Source organism: Lichtheimia ornata, assembly GCF_029851405.1.
Source record: "Lichtheimia ornata isolate CBS 291.66 chromosome Unknown scaffold00083, whole genome shotgun sequence".
NCBI lineage: Eukaryota > Fungi > Mucoromycota > Mucoromycetes > Mucorales > Lichtheimiaceae > Lichtheimia > Lichtheimia ornata.
The window spans coordinates 99,954-118,943 of NW_026695403.1; the positions used below are offsets into that span (position 1 = coordinate 99,954).

Sequence of the window (18,990 nt, forward strand, 5' to 3'; positions counted from 1 at the left end):
AAAACAAGATGCGGACGTTAAATGCGTAAAGACGATCAAAAACGAAAAAGAAACGAGAAACATGGATGCAACATCCATCATGATAAACATCGTATCCTGTGGGAAAAATGATTGGGTCAAAAGTAACAAAAAGTGACATCGCCATTTTGCATAACTGGACCTTTTTTTTCCCATCCCATCCCTCTCACTCACTCGCTCACTCACGTATCCCCCAACGAACCCCCCATATTGGGAAGATCTCCATCGTGGCTTTCTTTTCGCCCTTTTTATCTCCCATCCCTTCGTTATTCAACTCCTTGATCCAATCCCTCCCCCCAAACAAAAGAGCGTAGAGTGGCATGCTGCTAGCTTGCAGCTTTATAAAGGATGTCTTTGCTTGTGCTGTCATTGCTGCCGTTTCCTTGTCATCTTTTTCTTCTTTTTCTCTCTCTCGTTGTTTTTAATCCAGAGGAGAGAGAAAAAGTCCCCCTATCTTTTGTTTCATACTAATACACATATATACGCACGTACCCATTTATTCACACACACTCACAATCTACCCAACAATAATCACACGACCACGACCAACACCTATTTTCTAATTATATGCAAATATGGATGATTCGAGATTAAAAGCAACAGCGTCATTTGCAAGTGAAGCCACCCTTGGCCATAAGGGATCTGGTTTGGTTTCACCATCACCGCTTTCACAAAAGCCGTCGTTGCCACCCTCCTACAATGACTCAACCACACTCGCTGCACAAAGCCCTGCACCCACTACTGATAACAACACCAACGACGATCAAACCAAGGGTGCCAAAGCTAAAGCTCTAGCTAAAAAGCTGTTTAAAAAATATTGGTTTTTGCTTGGCCTTGCCATTGTCATTTCAGTTGCAAGGGCGGCACCCGATGTTGCCAGAAAAGGCGGTTACATTCATGCAGAATGGTCTATCAAGTGGGGTAAATAATACACATACAAACATGCGATTGTTGACACGAGCAAGCTAACATCTTGATGTTGTTGTTGTTACAGGTGCTGTTATCATCATCTTTTTGATCTCGGGACTCTCGCTACGCACAAAGATTTTGACGCAAACATTGCTACGCGTACGGCTGCATTTGCTTGTGCAGATCATCAATCTTATCATCATCCCATTCTTTGTCTTTGGTCTTGTGTTGTTGTTATTCAAGTTACACACGCCCATGAACTCGTTGGTGTTGATGGGTGTTGTCATTGCCGCTAGTACACCCACCACCGTCTCATCCAATGTTGTCATGACAAAGAACGCCAAGGGAAATGAAGCGACAGGTAAACATTACTTTCCCGACACCCACACATGCATGCATGCAATACACAAATAAAAAGTAACTCACCAAATATTTATTCCTTAGCACTCATGAATGCAGCTTTGGGCAACGTGCTTGGCATCTTTATTTCACCCGCTCTTGTGGACACCTTCCAGGAACCATTGATCGAAGCAACACCCGAAAATGAAACGGCCCAAGCCGGTGGATCCGTTGATTTTGTATCTGTGCTCAAACAGCTTGGCCTTACTGTGCTGGTGCCTTTGGTTGTTGGCCAAATCATTCAACTCATCTTTACCGAGCAAGTTGCCAGGATCAAGGTCAAATGGCGATTGTCAGATGTTAGCAGCGTATGCTTGCTCCTCATGGTGTGGTCCGTTTTTTGCGACGCTTTTTACGCTGGCTCATTCAATTCGGTTTCGGCCACTGATATTGTCGCTGTCGTTATCATGAACTTTGGATTTTACATTCTTTTCTCTTTGCTCGCCATGTTCTTGGCATACATTCCATTTCCATCATCGCTCAAGGAACCACGTTGGGTCAAGCGCATGCGCTTCTCTCGTGAGGATACCGTTGCTGTCATGGTAACTATCACATTGTAAAGTCCGTATCCATGACCACCAGGCTAATCCATTTTTCAAATCATAGTTTTGCGGTGCTACCAAAACGGTTGCCATGGGTGTGCCATTGATCAATGTCTTGTATGAGAGTGGTGATCCAGGCACAGTGGGTGTTTTATCTACACCTCTCCTTTTGTACCATGTTGAGCAATTGATTCTTGGCAACATTGAAGTTGACATTTTGAAACGATGGGTACAAAAGGGCAACGAACGTGATGCTGCCAAAGAAAAGGAAATGCCACCTGCTCGTGACGAGGAAGACCATGCCGATGACATGCCACCACGTTCACCATCACCTGTCGAAACGTTGAGCAACAAGCCATACACCTTGTCAGCTGATCACGGTGGCAAACATCATAGCACTTCGGATGAAAAGACGCAACAAACGTACGACGAGAAGCAGCAACAACAACATGATGATGCTATTGAGTATATGCATCAAGGTGCAGCTACCAAGACGAATGGTGGACATCATATGGAAACGATTCTTTTGGACGATGAGATTGATCCTTCGCGACCAACATCAGCAACCATGATTGAAGATCGTTCAGCCATTAATGAATCGCGACAAACCATGCGTCAAAGCAGTGATATCACCAGCCAACAACACGGCAATCATACCAATTCAACGCTATTTACCTCTGAGTTTTCATTGGAAGCATCTCATTTATCAAACGATAGCCATTATTCCACCTCGCAGCATACATCATCACGGCATCCACAGTAATCCTTTTACGTGTGCTTTGTGTGTGTTGTGTGTGCACACACAAGAAGGGCTTTGTAGAGTAACAAGGAAACAAACGACATTCAAGCCCAAGCACATCCACACTCATTGTCGAAAGAATGGTACACACACACACACGCACATACACGCACACACATTCTCATTGTCACCGCATATCACATCATACCACCACTCCACATTCCACAGCCATACGCCTTTTACACCCTACCACATCACCCTTCCTTGTTTACTTTTTCCCCTCTACTATACATAAAAGCATTTACCATTGCGCATTGATGAAGCCTCTTTGTATTAAAAAAGCCATACATGGTCAATAATAGAATTGTTACTACGTGTATCAATGATAAAAAATGACTCCTTTTGATAAGCTCGTGGATATATGATACATGGCTGCTGCTGCTGTGTCAACTCGAAGCTGCAGGGGAGAGCTGCAGTCGTCGGAAAGGAAAAAAGAACCCAATGTGGGATCCATATCACGACATGTTTGGGGGGAAAAAGGAGTAGCAAAAAGACGTGGCGGTTGCGGCGTTGGCGGTTAAGAAGTCGTTGTTCCATACATACATATAACCTGATTTTCCACATCTCTCTCTCTATCCACGCCCATCACCACCACCTCCACCTCCACGAACCAACAAACATCACTTCCCCCTTTCTTATAGAGTTGGGCTTGCTCCTTGAAAAAGTCTTGGCATTTTAGTCCCTTTTTTTGGGTGTGCACACACACAGCAGCAACATCATGTAAAGATAAAGAACCTTAAAGTTTCTTTTTCACTCTCATCATTTGGGGGAATGGTTTACATAGGATGGGATGATGGATGATGGATGGATAAACAAGGAGGAAATGATGAATCAAGAAAGGAGGACCAAAGGAGAGTAAATGTATTATAGAAGAAAGGGTTCACTCTTAGAGAGAGAGAGACATCATCCACCCACCACCCACCGGACAAAGAGATACAATTTGTATTGAATGAAACGGGATCCTGGACTACCGCTGCCTAATTTCCTGTTTCAGCATTTCCCTTTTGACAGACAACCACACCCACCTTTTTTTACACACCTCACAATGAGCACTCCAGAAGAATCTGCTCCTCCCACTTCAACCACTCAAGATCAACCCATCGACAAACTCGCTTCCATTCGTGAACGTCATGCAAAGGAAACGAAGCAATTGGAGACCAAGATCGCGTCTTTGCGCAAGTCAGTTGAAAAGGCGTCCAAGGCAAAGAAAAGAGAAATGAACTCTCGGATCAGTGACATGCAATCGAAGCTGCAGTTCAAGCATGACGAGGAAATACGTAAACTGGAGGTATGTTATGCGTTGGTTGGTTGGGGGGGGGGGAGAGACGTTAGAGAAAAAAGGGGGATTGTGCGTGTATGTGTATGATGGCATTGCAGCTTGTTGCACGTTGGATAGGAGACATGGATGATTGACACATACGATACGCGCCATCTTTTTTATTTGTTTTCTAAATTTAAAATGACAATGGGATTAGGATCAAGATCAAGAAGGTCAAGATGGTATCTCACTTGAACGCATTGACGCCTTATCATTGAACGACAACAATGACACATCCACCGCCCCAGAGTCTTCCTCTACTCCACAACCACCAGCAGCTGCTCAAAAGAAAAAGAAGCCCAACAAGGCAAAATTGAGATTGCAACGTCGAGAAGCTGAGATGCAACGTATGCGGGATGAAGCTGAAAAGGAAGCCAGTGGACAAGTGGATATGGGTGCCGTTGAAAAGGAAGCTATTCGAGAATTGCTTGGCCCAATGAAACTGCGTGTGCGTGAAATCACTGCTGATGGTCACTGGTAAGGATTTTGATTCGGGGTGGCTGTATTAAGGAGTTCATTATGGATGTGGCGTCTCATGTTTTCTCTTTCCTTCTATATCAGCCTTTACAACGCCATCTCAAATCAGTTGAATGAAAGATACAACCAACAGGTATCGTATTATTATGATGGATATCGGGTCTACAATGGGATACTGATGACGGTGGATATGATTTAGGTATCGCACCAGGAGCTTCGGCAGGCCGCAGCTAGCTACATGAGAGAACACCCTGATGATTTCATTCCCTTCCTTTATAAGGATGATGGTGACATGTTCACCGCAGGTACGTAAAAGAGAGAGAAATCATATGCATTAGGTCTTACTCCTTTAATATTTCCCTGATAGATGACTTTGAAAAGTATTGCAATGATATCGAGAACACTCCTCGGTGGGGCGGTCAATTGGAGGTGAGTCCCGGATATAGTGGATGGAAAAAGCAGGAATAGCACGCTGATGGGATGATGATGATGGGTAGATTTTGGCATTGTCAAGGGTGAAGGAGGTTCCTGTACATATCGTTCAAATGGGTGCTCCAGTACTTAAGGTCAATGAGGAGGATTTCCCTGGCAAGGAGCCTCTCAAGCTTGCGTAAGTGACATCTTTCCTTGTTGGTCATTTTATCCATTTGGATGCTAATGCAATGGCTTGGTTTTTCTATTAGCTATCACAAGCATTTATATTCACTAGGTGCCCATTACAATTCCCTCTTGGATTTATGAGCAATGTAGACCACCGTACTATTTATAAATGTTATTACACAAGCGAATGTGGGTATCCAGTGGTGGGTTGTGTCATGGATAAGGTGAGGTGATGCGTATACGAGAGCTTTCAACATTGAAATGCATCACCAGTGTTACACCGTGCGGCAACTTTATGCATCATCGATCATGAAAGCATTTCTTTGTTTGACCCAGCATTTATATCTTCGTTCATTCTTTCATCCAACGACACATAACGCATTCTGATGGAACACCGCAACGGCGTCAACGTGACTATTTACATGAAGCGTGCTCCATGGGATACTCCCAAGGTCAACTTTAACGAAGATGGAGCGATGTGTAGCCAACAAGTCATTAAATTGGCGGATGTTTCAATTCTCGTTATCTCGTTTTGTCTTGCGTATCCTGGAGCCAGCCCATGCAATCCACTTTACCCCCAGATCGAAATGAGATGTGGGTGCTCTCGATACAGATTCAATATGGAAGGACTTCAGCATGGTACAACTAAATTCAAATGCTATCCTTTGCGACATCAACCGGATACGGATATGCCAATGCCATTTTCAAGATGCGAGTTTAGGATGCGTGTTCCCGAAGCCAATGGTCATATAAGGTCGTCCAAATGGATCGCTCTACCTGAAGATCACTACTCGCTAAAGCGGATTGTACTTGAAGGAAATGTAATCAAGTTTTATGCTTGCACGCATGATCCTTGCACTGTTTGTTTCGAACGCTGCTTTGGTGATCACTTGACGCTAAAATGCAAGCACTATTTCCACCGGCATTGTCTTGAACGATGGTCAAAGGAAACCCCCACATGTCCCAATTGCAAAGCACCTCTGTAGTGATGTCTCTCATATACGTACACCCATCATCATATTGTTTATCGTTCCAATTAAGATATAGCACGATTGTAGCAGCTCGCTATCTTCATGAAACGTCGATAAAATGCATCATTTTGATTATTGAATGTCAGCTTTGCATAATTGCGTATGTGATCAAATGAATGACTGAATCCCTTAGACATCCTTGTTCCTTTTTTTCAGCGCAAACATGGCCAGTACAGCTAATATCCTTCTTGCTCCCTTCCCCGGTGAAACGCTCTCAGTGCCTTATCTCGGCTATGAGCCGGTCAACCTCCTTATCCAACGCGCGAAAAATTTGCTCAACGCAAAATACTTGATCGGGGGCGAGACAATCTACTTCAATGGCATTGGCATTCGCAATGAAAAAGCAACGATAGACGATTGCAAGGTGTACGGAAACGTTATCAGCATGAACTTCAAGTATATGTCTGCCCCACCAAAAAGACGCCAAAGGCCTGGAAAAAATTCAATCAACATCCTTGTGAAAACATTGATGGGACAACAATACCAGCTCTCTATGCATGAATCAAGCACTGTTGAAGATCTCAAGTGGAGAATTAAGAAGGATTTGCGACTCTCTTGTGATCTACGGTTGATTTTCAATTATAAACAACTCGAAAAAGGATGTCTTGTGGACAATGGGATTGCAGGTGGTGCCGTAATTCATGCTATCACGAGGTTGCGAGGTGGCGGCGGACCTCCTCGATTTGCCGACATTGAGAATGGATACCAAGAACGAATCGTATTATCGGATGACGCCCCTATAGCCCGTACCGTGTGTGAAGGAACAAACATTGAAGCAGAGTGCCAATGCACACCTGATTATCGCGTCATCTGCATGCAAGGACATGGGTTGTACGAGCTGGGCAAAGATGTTCTTCGCTGCCCCATGTGTCGATCTCGAAACGTGAAGCCAATAACTGTTGGCTTCAACAATTGTGAGTACCGGACGCATGGTATCAGAACGAATGGATCGCAATATTCCTCGGACTGGATCCGTATTGAAAACGAGGACTACAATTTGTTCGATTCATCATATCAATGCGAATGGATACGTTTGATTATTCAAAGTCGACCACTCAAGAAAACATACGACAGCGAGCTTTGCGTTATTTGCTTGAAAGCTCTTGGCAATCGTTTCACAACGAAAAAATGCAAGCATCGCTTTCATAGAAAATGTATCAGCAAGTGGCATGGTGAATGTCCCACATGTCAAGCAAGTCATTGGTAGTTATAGCATCAGTTTTCAATGTAACATCTCAATGAAAATAAATCAATATGCAGCTTGAAAAGTGAATTGGCTTTTATTATCGTGTCCATCCTAATACATATTGCCTTTACCCCTCGAGGCGTAAACATGCTATCTGCTTGAGTAATAAAGCTACTAACAAAGGTATACCCAAAAAGTGCACCATGTATCTATGCGCATGTACAGTAGAGTGATCACGTTGCCATGGCAATGGAGATCGACGTTTTGGGATTGTGTCACGTGTGAGGCTTTCATATGAATACAGCTTTGCATAATAGTCTTGATGTGGCTGGTACCTTTCAACTACTTTTGTTCCTTTTCATTATCAACGCGTAGACATGGCAAGCGCAGCTGAAATCCTTCTCGCACCTTTCCCTGGTGAAACCCTCTCTGTCCCTTATTTCGGTTACGAACCGGTCAGCATGCTCATGGATCGTGCGAAGAATTTGCTACGCTCAAAGTACTTCATTCACAGCACAGCAATTCACTTCAATGGCGTTGGCATTGTTGACACCAAAAAGACGATCGATGAGTGTAAAGTGTACGGCAATTTGATCACGCTGAACTTTATGCATGAACCAGCACCTCCTGTGGGCCGTCCAAGTCCTATTCCTGGCGAGCAAAAGTTCTACATCTTGATCAGCAGTGGTTCGGGAAGGTTGTATAAAGTCGCTGTTTCCAAATCAAACACCGGTGAGGACATCAAATGGAAAATGTATCAACGCGTGGGCATTGGATACTACAGCCAGCGATTGATTTTCAAAGGCCAAGCACTTGGTGGAAGGCGTCTTGTCGACTACGGCATTGAAGATGGCTCAATGGTTGATATGATGATAGAGCAACGAGGTGGTGGATCGTTGTTTGCTGATGTCGAGCATGGCCATATGGATCGCGTGGTTTTCTCGGATGATGCCCCTGAAGGACGTACTGTATGTGAAGGCATGAATATTGAGGTGAATTGCAAATGCACTCCCGATTACCATGTTATCTGCATGCAGGGTTATGGACTATACGAGTTGGATAAGGATGTCCTTGATTGCCCTCTTTGCCATAGCGAAAATGTTGATCCTGTCACGGTTGGCTTCCACCAATGCGAATATCGCACGCATGGGCTCAAATCAAACGGCATTCAGCATTCATCAGATTGGATAACCATCGACAATGATGACTACAACGTCTTTGATGGAGATGATCAGGCCGAATGGGATCGATTGGCAATCCAAACGCGACCTTTGAAGAAAGGCTACTACAAGGAATTCTGCCTTGTGTGCTTGTGTCCTTTTGACGATGATTACACAACTCCCAAAAACTGCAAGCATCGTTTCCATGGCAATTGTATCAGCAACTGGCACGGTGAATGTCCTTTGTGTCGAGCTAGTCGTTTGTAGATGTATTGTCATTGATAATAAGAATTCAAGTTTTCATGTACCATGGCAATGTAATTCAATGAGCAGCTGGAAAATGGGAACAATGACATGATGATGCATGAGGGCTCTTTGTGACCCTATCATAGGCACCTTAAACAATGACATCCCTCACACATTGTATTTGAGAATAGGTCTCATTCAATCTTTTTTTATTTAAAGGTATATTGTTCTATCGAAGGGTGTCTTAAAATGGTTCAGGAGTACGGCTGCGATCAGGTGTGGTTGAAGTTCGCCCACCAAAGTGACCTGATTCTCGACCACTAACCATACCCAATGATGCAGTGGATTCACGTAGTTTGGATGCGGATGAGTTACGGAAGCTCTTGCGACCTGCATGGGTGGAGAGTGCACTTGATTCATAATAATCGGGCGTCGTCAAGTAAACCATGCTTGTACGGCTGTTATTGGGGGAGGGTGTTACTGCGCCTGAGTTGTTGCTGTTTGGATCATCACCAAAGAGTGGCATGGCGTCATTTTCCAACATGGCGTATTTGGCAAACTCTTCATTGTCACCAAAGAATTTGGCGATCTTTGCACGTTCCTTTTTGGATTGATAGCGATGCAAGAACCATAGCAAGATGAGAACGACAAGAATAAAAATCACAATGGCTGCACCAACAACGCCCCAGAGCCAATTGGGGATAGTGTGGAAAACATCTGGGCCATTGACACACACACCCTCTGTGCTGCAATATTCCGATAGGCATTCACGATCTTGTTCACATTGAGCTCCCAAATCTTTGGAATCAATGCATCGGTCATCCACACAGTAGGTGCCCATGGTACAGTTGTCACGTACAATCGTTTGTTGGAATGCATAATTATCGGCGTCGTAGGTGACATACATGGTGCTGTTGTTGATTTAAGGAGGGTGGTACAAACACATTTAGTATTAATGCTACTAGCCACATAAAGATAAAAGAAAAAAATAGATGGGAGCCACTTACATGTCGGCACCACAGCTACCACCCAACGGGGCCGCCTTGACATAGCATGTTGAATTCAAGCAAATAGGATTGGTGCCTGCACATTCATCATCACGTTGCTACATGTCGATAATGAAAAAAGTTAGGAGGATATGGATCCAACCAATATAAAAGTCGTCTTATCTCCTACCAATTCACAATGACCGCCAGGTGCGATCCTTTCTTTGCACTCAGAGTTATCATCGGGACAGTACGTATTGCCTGTGCATCGAGTTGGGAATGGGTGTGTGTTGGTATCCCATCTAAATGAAATGTGTGTGTGTGTAAATATCATCATGTGGCTGATGGAAAGGGATCGTCGTGATTGCTCACCCTGCAAGGTAATCCGAGTTGGTGCATCCTCTGTATTTGCATGTGTTGCTCGCAGGGTCACAGAATAAATAGATGTTTTCACAAGAGTCGTCGTATTGCCATGTTGCGCTGTAATGATCATCATCGTGAGTTCGTGTGTTCGTTAATGATGTTGTGATGGTTTCAAATTTACGTGTAGATAGGGCTAGCATCGCACTGTTCACCAAAGCGTAGTGCTGAAGATGATGGCAGGTTGGCTAGGATACTTGTTGCTAGGAGACCGAAATGTAATAACAGCCGCATGATCAAAGAAAGGAGGAGGAAAGGAAGGATAAGAAAACAGAAAAAGAAGCTGTGGAAGTTAAAAACATTTGCTTTGATAGCGAAAATCCAAGAACCGATCGATATATAAAAACCGGATGGTAACACAATGATAAACCTTAAAGAGATGGATCATGTCGATCCCATTGTTATCATGTTTGGGGCGAAGCAAAAAACGCATGTGGCGCAATTTTATTACTTGGTTCTATATTCTACAATTCGACACATGATGCGCCATCCTGAGTGACCTCCAAGACCTGGTATGAGCTTTCAACGCCATTCTCCTTAAACACAGCCTGAGCGGCTTGACCAATGGCATCAAAGTTACCAGTAGCCAAAGCAAGGATAGTGGGACCAGCTCCAGAAAGGAAGATACCGAGAAGGCCCTCATGTTTAGCGGGAGTGATACTGGAAAGAATGGTAGGAAGACCAGGGATCTAATTACATAGGATGTTAGTTATTTTCAATGCATGGATCCATGAAGCATTACTTACGAGGGTGGTGCGATAAGGCTGATGGATACGATCTTGAACAGCATTATAAATCAAATCAGCATCTGGAGGTGAGCGGCTAAGAGCAGTGGTGACAACGGCCAAACGTTGAAAGTTGTAGATCTATGACATGAACCCCACCCCCTTGTAATTAATCGATGATCCCATCCGATCCAAAGCATTCATCATAAATAGACAACATACCACATCTTGACGGCTGTAGGTATCTGGAAGGACAGCGCGTGCCTTTGCAGTGGCGACTTCAAAGTTGGGTACAATAGCAATTGTCTTGATTTCCTTTGCCCATCCAAGACGTAAGTAATGACCAATGCCAATGGGTGGTTGAGGGGTTGTGTTGTTTGCGGGGGATCCATTATCATTGAAAGATTCTGAAGCAGGGACGCCCTTGGTAGCATCTGGATCCAGATCACGGAGATAGGAAGCGACAAATCCACCGATCAATGCAGCTGCCACATTATCTGGATGGCGTTCAATCATCAAGCAATAATCCAACATGCGATCCTTGGATAAATGAAGGTTGCCAAGTGCGTCGCCAAGTAAAACACCAGCAACAACGGCTGCACCGGAAGAACCAAGACCTCGGCCCAACGGAATCGGATTGTCAACATGGATCTTGAGAGGTTGAGGCAAGTTGTCAATCCCATTCGCCGAAAGGACGTAGAGAGCGGTCTTGGTAATCAAGTTTTGCTCTGGAAAAAGTGGAACATCCTTAGCCCCTTCGCCCGAATAGGTCATTTCAAATGGTGCCGTTGCATCCTCATGGTACAGTTTGACATCCAGCGTCAAGTAGAGTGAAAGCGAAATGCCAAGTACATCAAATCCAGGTCCAATGTTGGCGGACGTACATGGTGCACTGATACGAAAATGCCGTGGTGTCTGTGCCGCCGGCATACTGTTGGTCTATGGGTGGTTGGTAGTAGAGGTAGGTGATAGAGGGAAAGTACGTTAAAGGCGTCCAATCTCCACCCCTTGTACTTGCGGATCTTGCTCCGTCCGTGGCTTTTCACTTTTGACATGGTATGACATAGAGATCCCGAGATGCTTTATCCCTATTGGCTATCATCCCAACAACCCGGTATGCACCTGTTGGTGTCACTCTGCTTCAATCTGTAACAAAAAGCTATAATTCACCCACCTGAAATACACACACACATCCCATATCACGTGCCTATCAACAATGAACCCATATGCTATGTTCTTTCATCTATCCCATGTGAAATGTAAAAAATGTCATTGAGGCTCTCTATTCCCATTGTTGCAAAGGATCAAATGGATAATGTGGGTAGTAGTAATGGTGATAAGGAGAAGGTTGATAATGATGAGGATGTCGATGAGGACGACGAGGACGACGACTACTTGCTGCATGCATTGCCATATAAGCTGGGTAATGATGATGATAGCTTGTTGGCGTGGATACGCTTGGTGAGGGTCGTGTAGGTCTATAATGATTCCAACGTGAATAGTATCTACCAGGATGTCGATCCATGTAAGCATCCCATTCATCCTCATGGTCTTCAAAATCAGGATCCTCCTCTTCTTCTTCTTCATCTTCTTCTTCGTGATCACTGTGGTCATGATCTTCATCATAAATGGAACGGCGTTCATCTTGTTCATGTCGAGAAGATCGTGAGCTGCTGCGACTTTTTACACTGCTACGACGTCGTCGATGGGGCATCATGCGTGGCAAAGAATGACCACGAGGTCGATAATGGCGTCGATGATAGATGTCTTCTTCCTCATCTAGATCATCATTGTCTTCTTCATGTTCCCAATAGCCGCTATCGTTGGCAGATCGAGGACGTGTATACTGTTGCTGGTGATGTTGAGCCAATAATGCTTGACGTAGTTGTTCTTGTGTTTGGCTGATCTTTTCGAGCATTTCACGTTCTCGGATACGATGTTCATGTTCACGCTTTTCCCATTCAGCTCTTTCAAGCTCACATTGATGCTTGATCATTTCAACTTGCCATTGTAATGCTTCCACATTTGGTGTAACAGATGCAAAAGTAGTAGCGTTGTTGTGTTGCATTGGTGCAACAACAGGAGCTGGTTGTGGTTGTGGGTGATGATGTGGGTGCGCGGCAAGTGTTGTTGTTGGTGCTGTCACTTGTTCCGGATAGGGCTGTGGGGGAGGTTGTTGTTGTGAAACGATTACTGGGGCGGATGATGATAAAGGTGCTGTGTTGGTAGTGCTAACGGTAGCAGTCGATGGGGCTGAAGTTAACATGGACAAAGCGGGTGGTATTGAAAAAGAAGGTGGAGCTGGTGATGCTATGGGTGATTCGAGAGCAGATTCATAAACCCTGTTAGAATCTTCACTACTTGGTACGAGTGGTGAGTGTGATGAAACTTGTGTTTCGTCGTTGCATGCAAAAAAAAGAGTTAGTAAACATTTGTGAGGGTGTGTGCATGTAACACTTTTTTACCTGGAAGTTTACTATTATTGGATGTATCATGTACAACGTCGTCATCATTATTCTCATTTGTGGTGGTGAGTGGCAACACCATGGATGATGGTGATGGTGTTGGTGTCGTATTCTCAATTTGCGTCTTATCGTACTCGTGAGGATTGAGAATGTTGCGTGTGGGAGGTAGCATGTGGCGTGGTTTCGGCATCATGAGTGTAGGCATCATGCAGTCGTCTAACGAGGGGCTACGCTTCAAGTCCTTTTTACTGATTTGTATTGGTGGTTGGTGGTTGTTATTGTTACTTGTGGTGGTAGTTGATGCGCTTTTAGCGAGCATTGGGATATGAGATGATGATGATGGCAACTTTTTCTTCTTTTTATGACCGAATAACTTGAGCATGGATTGGATGTGATGGAGAAAGAAAGAACAAGAAAAAAAAGGAGTAAAGCGAGAAAAGAGCAAGTGTACATAATAAACACACCAAAATGGAAACACCGTATTTGGTCTTACCGATGCACCAGCATCACCATCATTTGCAAAAGATTGACAGGGTCACATGATAACAACAACACGCACACACTTTTTCTCGATACAAAGAGGATTGGAATATATTCACACAGTCTAACAATACAATGCTATCTTTTTTACTGGGCACCCATTTCCTTGGCAAGTTCCTCAGCACGCTTGATGACATCGCTGATATCGCCTTGCATGTAGAAAGCGGATTCGGGAAGGCTATCGTGCTTACCATCCAAGATTTCACGGAAGGAACGGATGGTGTCAGTGAGCTTGACAAGACGACCTTCATAACCAGTGAAGACTTGGGCAACAGCGAAGGGTTGGGACAAGAAACGTTGGATCTTACGGGCACGTTCGACAACGAGCTTATCTTCTTCGGACAATTCATCCATACCCAAAATGGCAATGATATCTTGAAGCGACTTGTAGTTTTGAAGGATTTGTTGGACACCAGTGGCAACCGAGTAGTGCTCATCACCAACGATACGGGGATCCAAGATACGAGACTTGGAGTCAAGGGGATCGACAGCGGGGTAGATACCCAATTCAGCAATGGAACGAGACAACACAGTGGTGGCGTCCAAGTGAGCAAAAGTAGTGGCAGGAGCAGGATCAGTCAAATCGTCAGCAGGGACGTAGACAGCTTGCACGGAGGTAATGGAACCATTCTTGGTGGTGGTAATACGCTCTTGCATACCACCCATATCAGTGGAAAGGGTGGGTTGGTAACCGACAGCAGAGGGAATACGACCAAGCAAAGCGGACACTTCGGAACCAGCTTGAGTGAAACGGAAAATGTTGTCAATGAAGAGCAACACATCTTGACCCTCCTCATCACGGAAGTATTCGGCAATGGTCAAACCGGTCAAAGCGACACGAGCACGAGCTCCAGGGGGTTCGTTCATTTGACCAAAGACAAGAGCACACTTGGATTCACCTTCGAGCTTGATGACACCAGTGGAAATCATTTCATGGTACAAATCGTTACCCTCACGAGTACGTTCACCGACACCACAGAAGATAGAGTAACCACCATGAGCCTTGGCAATGTTGTTGATCAACTCTTGAATCAAGACGGTCTTGCCGACACCGGCACCACCGAAAAGACCAATCTTACCACCACGAGCATAGGGAGCAAGCAAATCGACAACCTTGATACCAGTCTCAAGAATCTCGGGAGTGGGGGATTGATCAACGAATTCGGGAGCATCAGCGTGAATGGCACGAGTGGCCTTGGACTTGATAGGACCACGCTCATCAATGGGCTCACCAATGACGTTGATAATACGACCAAGGACTTCGTTACCAACAGGAATGGTGATGGGAGCACCAGTGTCAACGACCTTTTGGCCACGAACAAGACCTTAAAAAAAGTAGCTTTTAGTGCCCTGATGTTTCATTTTTCCCCCATTCCAAAAGACAACAATAGCTTACCTTCAGTACCATCCATGGCAATAGTACGAACAGTGTTCTCACCCAAGTGTTGGGCGACTTCCAAAACAAGACGACCGCCAGTGTGATCTTGGACCTCCAAAGCGTTCAAGATGGCAGGCAAGTTCTCTTGGTCGAATTGAACATCGACAACGGCACCAATGACAGAGCTAGAATAGGTAAATAAGCATACAAGGTCGTTCAGGTGTTGATAAAAAGTCGTTGAGCATACCGAATCTGACCAGTGCTGGTGGCCTCAGTGGCGTAAGAACGAGCTAATGTGCAAGGTGTTTTGGGTCAATGGGCGTGAAAAACAACAAAACAAATGCAAGAAAAAACTCACCCTTGACGGCAAGAGGCTTGGAAGCAGCACGAGAAAGGAAGCGGGCGTTTGCCTTGTTTGCGCGAACGGCGTTGCGAGAAGCCGCAATGACACGAGGGAGGTACATGGTTTTGTGTGTTTCTCAAAGAAGAGAAAAAAGAGAGGAAGGGAGCGAGTGCAAAATTGTATTGTGCTTCCGACATGTAGTTTGGCAGGGGTGCACCCTTGGCTACCTCCACATTTTTTTACCGTGACTTGTTCATTCCCCCTTCATCCCTTTATCAATGACTGCAATAAAACACAATGATCTTTTCTTCAGGTTCAAATGACCATGTTGATATATAGAAAAACATACACATTTGCCTATTAGAGATAGCTTGATTGATTGTTATATAAAAATCCCATGCACCACTTGTTGCTATCTTGTTTTCTTTTAAGGTACCAATGGAGACATAAAGTTGACACATTTGGATAAGAAGAATTGGTGTAACTCTGTTGCTATGTTATGATGACATTTTATTGTGCTAGGTACTATATAGGGAGGGTGGATAGCTTATAATGAAAGCAAAAGGGGAATACGTTGTCATGGCAATGGTCATGAATGATGATGTCGTCGTCAAGGGGGGAAATCTTACTTCAGCCATACGACACAGAGCCAATCCGAATGAGCGGTGCGAATTGTGCTGGGGGAGATATTGTTTACATCTTTCTCTTCCTCGTTTATCACTTCATTTATCCATCCATCCATCCATCTTCATCTTTGTACATATCCTTTTCCATCAACGTCAAGGTAAATGCCTGTTTCCACTGCAAGTTGGGGAAAACACCGGCGCTCTCTCTTTTGGCACCATCCAATGCCTTTTCGCGGCTGAGCATCATCATCTTTCAATACACACATCTCTCTCTTGGGTTGTATCGACATTCCCCACTTTCATCTCGCCAATGTCTGCCTTGCCATTCTCCATTTCCGTTTGACGGGTGTTCTCAGTTGAAGCATCGGGAAGAAAATGGGACATCAAGATACGTGCAGTAGTAGCAGCAGCAGCAGCAACAGCAATGGGACGTCATCCTGAAACGGTTGAATCGACGTTGTGTGTGTTTTTTTCTATTCGATCGTATCGAGTGTGTATATATATATACAACAAAAAAAGGATCAGCAACCTTTCCTATATATGCAACACGAAACGATGATGCCGGCTAAGAGAAAGCGCATATGGATGAGATGCTTTTGGGGAGGAGTGGTGTATCCAACCCGACAAAAGCGTCTTGATTCACAATACTAAAACCCGCCTCGCCCTCTCTCTATCAGTTTAATTCACCATGTCTACTGCCGACCACGCCGATGATCTTATTGACTACGAGGAGGAAGATGATCAAACCCTTCAACAAGAAGCCGCTGCCGTGACCACCGCTACTAATGATGCCGATGCTACTGGCAAGGCTGAAGGCGATGATAAAAAGGACAAGAAAGGTTCCTATGTTGGTGTCAGCTCCACCGGTTTCCGTGATTTCCTCTTGAAGCCTGAATTGCTCCGTTCCATTGTCGATTGTGGTTTCGAACATCCTTCAGAAGGTTAGCCATCATCATCATCATCATCACTTACCTACCTACCTACGGATATGGCCCTCTTCAATATTGAACGTTGTGTACCAACCCACTCTTACTCTATCAGTGCAGCAAGAATGTATTCCTCAATCAATCTTGGGTATGGATGTCCTTTGTCAAGCCAAATCGGGTATGGGCAAGACTGCCGTCTTTGTCCTCGCTACTCTTCAACAAATTGAGCCTGTCGATGGTGAAGTTTCCGTTGTTGTCCTTTGTCATACTCGTGAACTTGCATTCCAAATCCGCAACGAATACAACCGCTTCAGCAAGTACATCCCTGATATCCGTACCGAGGTGTTTTATGGTGGTGTGCCCACTTCCAAGGACATTGAGATCTTGAAGGACAAGTCAAAGTGCCCCCATGTCTTGGTTGGTACCCCAGGTCGTGTTTGGGGTCTTGTTCGTGACAAGCACATGAAGCTCAACAATGTCAAGCACTTTGTGTTGGATGAATGTGACAAGATGTTGGAACAACTTGGTAAGTGGTTGCCATGGATACACGTAATAAGGGCTTTTCTAATAACGGCATTGTATGATAGACATGCGCCGTGATGTACAAGACATTTTCCGTTCCACGCCTCACCACAAGCAAGTGATGATGTTTTCTGCTACCCTTGCCAAGGAGATGCGTCCCATTTGCAAAAAGTTCATGCAAAACCCACTCGAGATTTACGTTGATGATGAAGCCAAGTTGACCCTTCACGGTTTGCAACAATTCTACATCCAACTTGAAGAACGTGAAAAGAATCGCAAGTTGAACGAGTTGCTTGACAGCCTTGAATTCAACCAAGTTTGCATCTTTGTGCGCTCCGTTCCTCGTGCTATCGAACTCAACCGTATCCTCACCAGCTGCAACTTCCCCAGCATTTGTATCCACTCTCAAATGACTCAAGAAGAACGTATCAAGCGTTACAAATCATTCAAGGATTTCGAAAAGCGTATCATGGTGGCCACTGATATCTTTGGTCGTGGTATCGATATCGAGCGTGTCAACATTGTCATCAACTATGATATGCCTGATGGCGCTGATACTTATCTTCATCGTGTCGGTCGTGCTGGTCGTTTCGGTACCAAGGGTCTCGGCATCACCTTCGTTTCCAATGAAAAAGACACCGAGGTCTTGAACGATGTCCAAAGCCGATTCGAAATCAATATCACCCCTCTTCCTGAAGACGTTGATGTCAACTCTTACATGGCTGCTTAATCTCTCTCTCTATCTCACTCTTTCTCGCTTGCTCTCTTATTTCCCTTGATCACTTGCTCGTTGTATCCCTTTCACACCATCTTTTATATACATTTTGTCGTCCAGGATTTTCGTCGTATTAAACAAAACCAAAATTGAATCTTACTATCTTGTACATCGTATCGTTTTAGGTGACCGATTAAATTGAATGCATTGTAATGCCAATGTTGTATCCTTTATTCCCCCTGCTGCTTTTCATTGTTTTTATGTTACCACTATGATGCGTGGCTTTTGGAAAGGTGCAAAGGCAATCATTGCTACATACATTCGATGAACCACGCTCTCAAAGAAACTTCTTTCAATATAGGGGGCTGTCGCTATGATACGACTTTCATGTTGGCTCATGTAATCAATTTTCATCAACACTGGATAAATGACTCCTTTGCATCATGATGTTTAAAGAGTGATGGGTGATGACGATGGTGATGGTGCAAACCTGGGGATCTGCATAACCTAATCAGGCGAAACTTACCACATTGGGTGTTACGCGGGTGTTGGTTTGCCCGTAGCTGCAGCACCATGAATAAAACCATACAATTATCATTGTCAAGGGAAGAACGAATAGCAAGCATGCTTGGACACGAATACTAATAAACCATGGATGG

General features: G+C 44.5%; 10 protein-coding genes across 10 annotated transcripts; 6 read left to right on the forward strand and 4 right to left on the reverse strand.

Annotated features, from left to right (window-relative positions):
* Nucleotides 1-593: 593 nt before the first annotated feature.
* O0I10_011157 (uncharacterized protein) lies at nucleotides 594-2,631 on the forward strand (the record flags this gene model as incomplete). The annotated part of the gene is made up of 4 exons (XM_058491127.1): nucleotides 594-939; nucleotides 1,013-1,288; nucleotides 1,372-1,868; nucleotides 1,933-2,631. 4 exons carry the CDS (start codon nucleotides 594-596, stop codon nucleotides 2,629-2,631), a joined length of 1,818 nt encoding a protein of 605 aa, XP_058338123.1.
* A 1,081-nt stretch (nucleotides 2,632-3,712) lies between these two features.
* O0I10_011158 (uncharacterized protein) lies at nucleotides 3,713-5,203 on the forward strand (the record flags this gene model as incomplete). Its single annotated transcript, XM_058491128.1, has 7 exons — nucleotides 3,713-3,955; nucleotides 4,143-4,462; nucleotides 4,547-4,595; nucleotides 4,662-4,767; nucleotides 4,830-4,891; nucleotides 4,960-5,072; nucleotides 5,146-5,203. 7 exons carry the CDS (start codon nucleotides 3,713-3,715, stop codon nucleotides 5,201-5,203), a joined length of 951 nt encoding a protein of 316 aa, XP_058338124.1.
* Nucleotides 5,204-5,448: 245 nt separating this feature from the next.
* O0I10_011159 (uncharacterized protein) lies at nucleotides 5,449-6,048 on the forward strand (the record flags this gene model as incomplete). Its single annotated transcript, XM_058491129.1, has 1 exon — nucleotides 5,449-6,048. One exon carries the CDS (start codon nucleotides 5,449-5,451, stop codon nucleotides 6,046-6,048), a length of 600 nt encoding a protein of 199 aa, XP_058338125.1.
* A 208-nt stretch (nucleotides 6,049-6,256) lies between these two features.
* O0I10_011160 (uncharacterized protein) lies at nucleotides 6,257-7,300 on the forward strand (the record flags this gene model as incomplete). Its single annotated transcript, XM_058491130.1, has 1 exon — nucleotides 6,257-7,300. One exon carries the CDS (start codon nucleotides 6,257-6,259, stop codon nucleotides 7,298-7,300), a length of 1,044 nt encoding a protein of 347 aa, XP_058338126.1.
* A 356-nt stretch (nucleotides 7,301-7,656) lies between these two features.
* On the forward strand, nucleotides 7,657-8,706 carry O0I10_011161 (uncharacterized protein; the record flags this gene model as incomplete). Its single annotated transcript, XM_058491131.1, has 1 exon — nucleotides 7,657-8,706. The coding sequence occupies one exon, from the start codon at nucleotides 7,657-7,659 to the stop codon at nucleotides 8,704-8,706; it is 1,050 nt and encodes a 349-aa protein (XP_058338127.1).
* A 223-nt stretch (nucleotides 8,707-8,929) lies between these two features.
* On the reverse strand, nucleotides 8,930-10,325 carry O0I10_011162 (uncharacterized protein; the record flags this gene model as incomplete). The annotated part of the gene is made up of 5 exons (XM_058491132.1): nucleotides 8,930-9,596; nucleotides 9,693-9,790; nucleotides 9,862-9,973; nucleotides 10,044-10,151; nucleotides 10,216-10,325. The coding sequence occupies 5 exons, from the start codon at nucleotides 10,323-10,325 to the stop codon at nucleotides 8,930-8,932; spliced, it is 1,095 nt and encodes a 364-aa protein (XP_058338128.1).
* A 230-nt stretch (nucleotides 10,326-10,555) lies between these two features.
* On the reverse strand, nucleotides 10,556-11,746 carry O0I10_011163 (homoserine kinase; the record flags this gene model as incomplete). The annotated part of the gene is made up of 3 exons (XM_058491133.1): nucleotides 10,556-10,780; nucleotides 10,838-10,957; nucleotides 11,039-11,746. The coding sequence occupies 3 exons, from the start codon at nucleotides 11,744-11,746 to the stop codon at nucleotides 10,556-10,558; spliced, it is 1,053 nt and encodes a 350-aa protein (XP_058338129.1).
* Nucleotides 11,747-12,098: 352 nt separating this feature from the next.
* O0I10_011164 (uncharacterized protein) lies at nucleotides 12,099-13,663 on the reverse strand (the record flags this gene model as incomplete). The annotated part of the gene is made up of 2 exons (XM_058491134.1): nucleotides 12,099-13,204; nucleotides 13,282-13,663. The coding sequence occupies 2 exons, from the start codon at nucleotides 13,661-13,663 to the stop codon at nucleotides 12,099-12,101; spliced, it is 1,488 nt and encodes a 495-aa protein (XP_058338130.1).
* A 245-nt stretch (nucleotides 13,664-13,908) lies between these two features.
* Nucleotides 13,909-15,663, reverse strand: O0I10_011165 (ATP synthase subunit beta, mitochondrial; the record flags this gene model as incomplete). The annotated part of the gene is made up of 4 exons (XM_058491135.1): nucleotides 13,909-15,146; nucleotides 15,218-15,384; nucleotides 15,447-15,489; nucleotides 15,558-15,663. The coding sequence occupies 4 exons, from the start codon at nucleotides 15,661-15,663 to the stop codon at nucleotides 13,909-13,911; spliced, it is 1,554 nt and encodes a 517-aa protein (XP_058338131.1).
* Nucleotides 15,664-16,856: 1,193 nt separating this feature from the next.
* Nucleotides 16,857-18,346, forward strand: O0I10_011166 (ATP-dependent RNA helicase uap56; the record flags this gene model as incomplete). Its single annotated transcript, XM_058491136.1, has 3 exons — nucleotides 16,857-17,109; nucleotides 17,210-17,620; nucleotides 17,682-18,346. 3 exons carry the CDS (start codon nucleotides 16,857-16,859, stop codon nucleotides 18,344-18,346), a joined length of 1,329 nt encoding a protein of 442 aa, XP_058338132.1.
* Nucleotides 18,347-18,990: the final 644 nt, after the last annotated feature.